General features: G+C 38.0%; 1 protein-coding gene across 6 annotated transcripts in view; it reads left to right on the top strand.

The window, feature by feature from the left end:
• Positions 1–7,205, top strand: part of opa1 (OPA1 mitochondrial dynamin like GTPase) — a 28,704-nt gene continuing 21,499 nt past the window's right edge. For 4 of the 6 annotated variants that reach the window (XM_035524382.1, XM_035524379.1, XM_035524378.1 and 1 more), the window contains exons 1-6: positions 1–175; positions 2,013–2,331; positions 3,538–3,634; positions 3,791–3,898; positions 5,164–5,211; positions 6,130–6,218. In XM_035524382.1, the coding sequence (XP_035380275.1) occupies positions 147–175; positions 2,013–2,331; positions 3,538–3,634; positions 3,791–3,898; positions 5,164–5,211; positions 6,130–6,218 (690 nt within the window). In that variant the 5' untranslated portion in view covers positions 1–146. The remainder of the gene's footprint in view (positions 176–2,012; positions 2,332–3,537; positions 3,635–3,790; positions 3,899–5,163; positions 5,212–6,129; positions 6,219–7,205) is intronic. The other 2 variants (XM_035524383.1, XM_035524381.1) reach the window with 1 other exon arrangement.

The following is a 7,205-nucleotide window of genomic DNA, read 5'->3' as shown; positions in this document are numbered from 1 at the left end:
GTTGACGCTGATCATTAGAGCGCTTGCAATGCCCTTTATAGCTAGCAAGTTGCCTAATGTTCTCCATCTGGAAAGATGAATTACATTTTGGCTTGAAAAAACGTTCCGATATACCCTAATATACACCTCTAATAGTTTATAACATTATGTTACGAGCTGGAAGTACTGTTGCCTGGTAAGATACCATCTAGCTAGCTAGCCGTCTGTCTAGCTGGTTCAGCTAGCTAGCTGGTTCAGTGTCTTTTTAGCTAACCGCTAGCTAGCTAACCGCTAGCTGTACTATTTAGCCAACGTAATGTAGTCTGTACAGCATTTATTGCCACACGGTGACAGTCAGTGTTGTCAGCAAGCTAACTAAACTACCTGGTTTGCCTTCTAGTTAAGGAGGACATGTGGACTGATGTAGTTTACAGTATTAGCTTCCCTGAATCGGTTGAGGTTTTGCTGGTCATTCATCGTGTCCTGGCAGTTATTGGCATTGTTTCTTTGTATAGTTTGCCAGTCTGATTTGACAGCCAGCTAGGTTCCTAGCTACGTGGTTAGCGGATAACCGTTCTGGAGACGGTGACACTACCTAGCCAGGATTCAGATATGTCTAGCTAAGAATAGTCAATCATTAGGCTGAGCTACTTGCTACAATAGTAGGTAGCGAGCCAACTGCTTAGATTTGTTTATTCTTATATTTCTTAGAATTAAGTGGTAATGACATTGGATGACGGACCGGGTTTGTGACCACTGTCATATCTTGGGTGTCATATCAGCGTGTTACTACAGGTGCACATCTATCAACACTAACAATGTAAAACGGTATTCCCACTGTCACTTGGCTTTAGAAGTAATTGGCTAGTCAGGTCTGGTCAGTACAGATGTCCAGAAAGGCTTATTACTTACTTGGGATGGTTAGCTACCTAAGTACATTTATCTTGAAACCACGACTTATATTTCTTGTGATCTGAAGATTTGATTACCTCTAGTAATTTATAAGAGAAATTACCTTCAGTAATTGTGGTACTTAGAAGACTTAACATAAGATTTGAAATCCCAGGAATACCAACTTGTAGATAGTGTCAAAAGCTTTTCAGTATATTTGAATCACTTTCCTGTAAATCTTCAACAATGAGTTTGTTGAAGAACATTGTATAAGGTCTACTGGGTCCATTCTTGACTGTAAGGATGTGTGGAAATTTCACTTTTTGTTCACTCTGATCATTGATGTGTGCCACTACTTGCATGCATGTTTGTGACTGTTTCCTGTTCTGTGAGTTCCTGATTAAAATAGAACTGGATACATTTATCCAGTTGAAGTACAGCATGGCTAATTAGGCTTTTGTATTTCGACATGCTCTCATGATACAACTTATCTTGAGATCACAAAAAACAATACAGAAAAACTAAGTAACTGATATCCTTTCTGGACTTCCATAGTTTAGAGTGATTGTTTAGTGTTTACATGTATGCAGTACATTTAGTATGAGATTTTTAGGTTGTATGCTCCAAACTAATTACATTGTCAGTTTAGCTTTATTGATACAGCTGACAACTGTAAGCATGAAGGCCTACATTCAGGATTCTCCAGTAGTTATTAGAGGGTTGACCAATCCGAACACAGACTTGGAATTGTTTCGAATATCCTTATTCTAGCCAGGCACATTATGTTAAACTGATCTTTCTGAATATCTGTTGTAATGTGATCAAATATTTCTGGTTCTTAGCTTACATAGAAGTCTTTTATATTCCTGCAGTGTTAATTAGTTGCATCGTTCTGCAGTGAGGAAATTAGACATTGAAAGCTTCAGTTGGTAATAAGATTAAATAAGACCTGAAATATACTGTTATTTATGAACTTGAAAACATTGCAACAAATTGTTGTAACTGTGAAAATTACAGTAAACGGTTATAAACTACTTATAAAAAACTCTTAAAATGATTACCTAATGTATGACATAGGAATATGTGCTGGCAGTTGTAGCAAGCCACTGTATAAGCCAAATGCCACATTCTCTTTTCTTTAGCTCAGCATGCAGGAATCTGCTCCCCTCCAGAGTGGGCCTGAGGTTCCGCATGCCCCTGCAGAAACTACACCCTCTTTCTTGTGCCATTCACCACTGCTTCTCACCCAGCACCAACCCACAGAGGCCCCCTCACTGTTCAGCTGCACGCCGCTTCACCTCCCTCTCCAGGCTCCCCATACGCCCTGCCAAGGCCCGGCGAGGAGGCCACGGCCGCCAGCAGCAGCGCAACTTCTGGGCGGCCCGTCTGGCTGCCAGGCTGCTCAAGCTGCGTTACATCTTGCTTGGATCTGCCGTCGGAGGAGGCTACACTGCTAAAAAGGTTGAGTTTTATATTTTTTGTAAGTTAGGCTATGTGCTCATAAAGTTATTTCATCAGTGGTGATTGGCTTGTCATGAGATTATTCCTTACATTATGTATGAGGTATTGTGTAGTGTCATAAGGGTAATAGGACAGTTGTGCTAGATTTAGGCCTCTGTAAGATGTACCACATTTGTCAGACCCTCATACCCAGAGCAGCCAACAAAAGTCACACAGTTGCCATACATTTTTGTTCATCATTGCTTGTGCCTGGTTTAGGCTGTGAAAAAAAAGAAGCTTTTTTATTGTATGTTATTTCTAGAAATTAGGCATAAAACATGTGAATATGAAGCACATCTGCCTTGACCAAGCAGCACTATCATGCTCAGTAAATTCACTCATCTAAATGTGATGAAAAATGTTTTATTTCCCAGTCTGAGGCATTGTGGGAGCCATACATAAGAATACAATGTATTCTTACAATACCTCAGCTTTTAGTTTAATCCTCTAGTGACAGACTCCTGAATTATATATAATTTAAGTTTGCAGCCTAAAAACTGGTATGCATTCCTTGTAGAATGCAAGCAGTGTGTTTCACCCCTACATTAACTGGTCTAGTGTTTGCATAGCAAACAGAATGGCATATAGAACCAAGTTCAGATTAAACTGTGCCCTCCAACACTGCTGTGCCTCATATGCAAATCACAACCTATTTTGCAATTATCAGGTTATAGATTCATGCTCGAGTCATAGAGTTTCTTCTATCCATAAGGTTTATAACATTAACCTTTATTTAAAAAGCATTTAAACTAGTAATGCTCAATAGTTAATTATTTAATAATGAAAAGGAAAAAAGTATTATATACATTGGCCAAAGTTTGGTGATGCCTACCTTTTTTAATGTAAAGGTTTTGTCTAAGTAAAGACAGGGCTTTTTGATGAATGTGTAGTTTAATTCTTTTTAGTTATTGTTTATACTTGTAGGATTATGTAGGATGTTTTTATATTAATATGTATTTGTATTAATATTAGTGTTTTATATTAATATGCACAATTTAAAAGAACACATGCTTGTATAATAATAATTGACCCTATTTGTCACCAAATGCCATTACTTTCATAATCTTTTAATCACAGCAAGAATACCCTAAATATACAAAAGACTATATACACATTGCACAGTGTTACCTCATAATACAGAGTGTTTGTCTTCCTAATGCTTTCCAGACGTATGATGAATGGAAGGACATGCTTCCTGATTTGAGCGAGTACACATGGATAGTGCCTGACTTTGTTTGGGAGCTCAGTGAAAATTTTGACTTAGGTACGTATGCAGAGTAACTCTGGGATCAGCATTCGCTCAGCAGTTCTACCTGTTTTGATAATCTACATCTGTTGACATATGGATACAGGTATACATAATTATACATCCTTGTTATGTAGTTGCTAATAATGATGTGTTCCTTTCCTCTTGATCAAGACAAGCTAACCAGTGCTTTGCCTGAAATGGAGGAGATTGCCAAGATACTCCCAGACATGGAGAAGATAGGGGAGAACTTCACGTTCCTTAAGAGTCTTCTCTCCAGCGGTGAGCCGCACATTTCTGTGGTACCTCAGGATAGAAACATCTGCTACTCACACCTTTTAAGCCACAATCAGGAATTGTCTGGTGCTGGAACAGCAGAGGACTAACAAGCAGTATTGTTTGATACTTCAGAAACAAACACTCCACTGTTTCTGTTTTTCTTGTTTGTTTCCTATGTATAATGGTCCCAGTGGAAGTAAAGCTATTGTTTCAATTCCTGATTGGAGCTTAAAGTATAAAGGGCTAATTCCTACTTGTTTTCACTGCTATTGAGCAATATAGTACATTTAAAGACTAATTGAAATAGAACATCCACCAATTGTGTTCAAATTTGATTAAAACTGCTCTTTGTTGAATCACTACTTCTCTCAAAAATATTTATGACCTAAATACTCTGTTTGCTCTCAGTTTGCTTTCATAACAATGCATAACAGACATTAGGAATGCAAAAGAATAGTTCAGTCAAAAATCAAGTTTACACAAACTTGTAGGGCTAATGTTGCTAACAGTAATGGTCCAAATTATGAGCGATTATTTACATAAACACTTGCCTAAATCTTCATGCAAATCACACCAATAAGTTAAGTAATCTACTTCTGAATTAGACATTTTCATAAAATAGCAGATAGTCCGTATATGTAGATTTAAGGAAGAAAGTCTTTCCCCAGAATAGCTGCTCATAGTTACTTATTGTTATAGCTGCAATTTTTTTTTGTTTATCAAATGCTGAAGTTTTGTTCATTATATAGATATCAGTATGTCAATAACCAATTTTTTTTTTTTTTTTTTTTTTTTGGACAGTTCTTAAGACCTAGATATGGCTTGGGCACACATTTATGGAAAATATTCCTGGAGAGAGAGACATCCATTACTTGTTAACTATTTACCTGTTGAGTTGGTGATAAATTTATCTTATCGTTGTGCCTTTAATATGAGTTCTGTTTGCTGGTGAACCAGTTATTAATTTACATGGAAATAATTGTTTGTATTTTCCTCTATTGCACAGAGTAGGTTCTTTACTTGGGAGACAGGGAAGCATGTTTTCAGTTTGTTTGTTCATGTACTATAATATTTCCATGTGGTGTTATTTGGTGTCCAGTGATGTGTGTTGCTTTTGTAGTGTACCATGCTAACACACTGCTTGTCTACAGGGGCTTGAGCATAAGACTTCAAGCCTTTTGCTGCCATCAGTTAGATTTGTCCCCCCCCCCCCCTTTCATTTGTTGATCTTGTTTCCCTCCTTCCCTCCTCCTTCCTCGTTTTCACAGGTATGAGTAGTGAAGTCTTTGGAGCTTCTGGTCTGCGTCTGTTGTTAGGTGTGTAAACGGCACACAGTTTGGTCTCCCCCTTTGTCCTCTGCTGTTTGAATGCTGCCCACTGTAATACTGCCCCTCAATGGAAATGGGCTTAACTCGAAGGGGTGTGCACCACTAAGGACTAAACTGACCAAGTTATTTCTTATAGGTTTTTGTTTAGTCTACAAATCATTTAAATGTTTGGATTCAGTGGGTGGAGCTGTTTTGGGGTAATTTTGTTATTGTTAATGTTTTTTTTTGTTTTGTTTTTTTTTATAGCTAAGATACATAATCTGCAGACCACAGAGTTTATTAGTAACTCCCTTTCAGTGCCTTTAATTCTAGTGAATTTGGTTTTGTGCCTAAAATATTGAATTTCAATTATATGTACAGTCAAAAATGTTAGTCTGTTTGCAATAACTACTGACAAATTGCTCACTGACCTAACAACATCTTCATTGCATTTAAATTTTTTGTTTCGCTTTTCCTTGTCTTTATGTGACATCACTTCCTCTTTTTTTCTCTGAAACATCTATGGACCTTTTACCGCTGGTCTCTTCTTTTGTCTTAACTCTTTGTGTGTCCTATAGTTCTGATCTCTGCTTGAAACGCTGTTAGGAGTAGGCTAAGCATGTGTGGTGACAAAGAGCAGCTTATATTTATACAGATAGTTATACAGGTCATACTTCATTCCTTGGCTACTCCTTTATACAGCCGCTTTAGAAGATGCCACAGTGTATTTAACATCTGGCCACTTTTTTGAGGATACAAGATACATGCTTTCTATTTTGGATGTGGCGATGGAGAAAAACAACAGAAAACCATTTCAGCATATGAATCAATTTCATATCTTAACCACTTTATATTCCGTGTCTTCGCTGAAAAGCTGACAAGTCAAATGAAACGCTACATTAGCTGTTTATTGTCTGTCTCCTTCAGAAACTGCAAGTGAGGCGTCCCTGAAAGCGCCTGAGATCCACTCAGCGACAGCAGCTGTGCCCGAGAGTGGTGACAAGCAGTTTAAGAAGGCAAGTGCTTTATGTCCTCCATGCTTTCCCTGCTGCCACGTCTCAGTCTGTGCCATGACTCACTGGTGTCTGGCCCTTCTTTAGTTTAATGAATGGTAGGTTCTTTCATATACATTATTTCGAGGCAATTCTTACCTCCCAGTGCCATGCCAGCTTAAACTGAATCATGTCTCATTTTAAGAACTTTGTGACCGTAAAGCACTAATCCAACACACTACCTCAGGATTTTTTTTTGTTTTTTTGTGAAGTAACTGGAATAATCTGACCACATTGCATCTTCACTGATTGCGTGTGCTTGTCTTCATAAGCTTCTGTCTTACAAGTACTCATTGTCTAGTCATTTCTTGCTGATGTGTGGCACTCTCTTGCTTCCCACTGATCGCACATAAGAAAAGCTGCTCCCTTAGGTAGTCATCTTATTTCACATAAGGGATGCCGCTGTTTTGATTATGTGTTTGTTTCACCCGCAGCCCAGTCTTAGTCTGCTCATTGATCTTAACCATTCCTTATAATGATAACTAGGTGCTATTTGAAAACAATATCTACACACTGTCTCATAGTGGTCTGTTTTAATAGGAAACTCACAGCCCTTGTATAAATTCTAGATATGAGCAGCTATGCCTTGTTGCAAAAATGCTCATCTACTGGCATTGCTTTCCCCTCAGGAGATTCACATACATACTTGGAGCTTGCTGCCACCCAGATATTTAAAGGAACTTCTCATTTCCCAATTTTAGGAACATGTATGTCAAAATACAGTGGGTTTGATTTAATTAATTAATCAATTCCCAACGCAATTGAGTGCATTTGCTTAAAACCCATTTGTGTTTTAGTGCTTTACTTAATTTAGAATTTGCACTAGAACTGAGCTTCTGGCTGTTGTATCACTGCCTCTGTTGCTCTTGATAAGTAGATATTCTGCACGTCAAGAGTAGAGAAAAAGTACAAAGATTGACTGTGCTGCCTATCATGGCAGTACATTATATT

Source organism: Electrophorus electricus, chromosome 3 (assembly GCF_013358815.1).
Source record: "Electrophorus electricus isolate fEleEle1 chromosome 3, fEleEle1.pri, whole genome shotgun sequence".
Lineage (NCBI taxonomy): Eukaryota > Metazoa > Chordata > Actinopteri > Gymnotiformes > Gymnotidae > Electrophorus > Electrophorus electricus.
The sequence above is the reverse complement of the archived record's forward strand: the minus strand, read 5'-3'. Positions and strand labels throughout refer to the sequence as shown.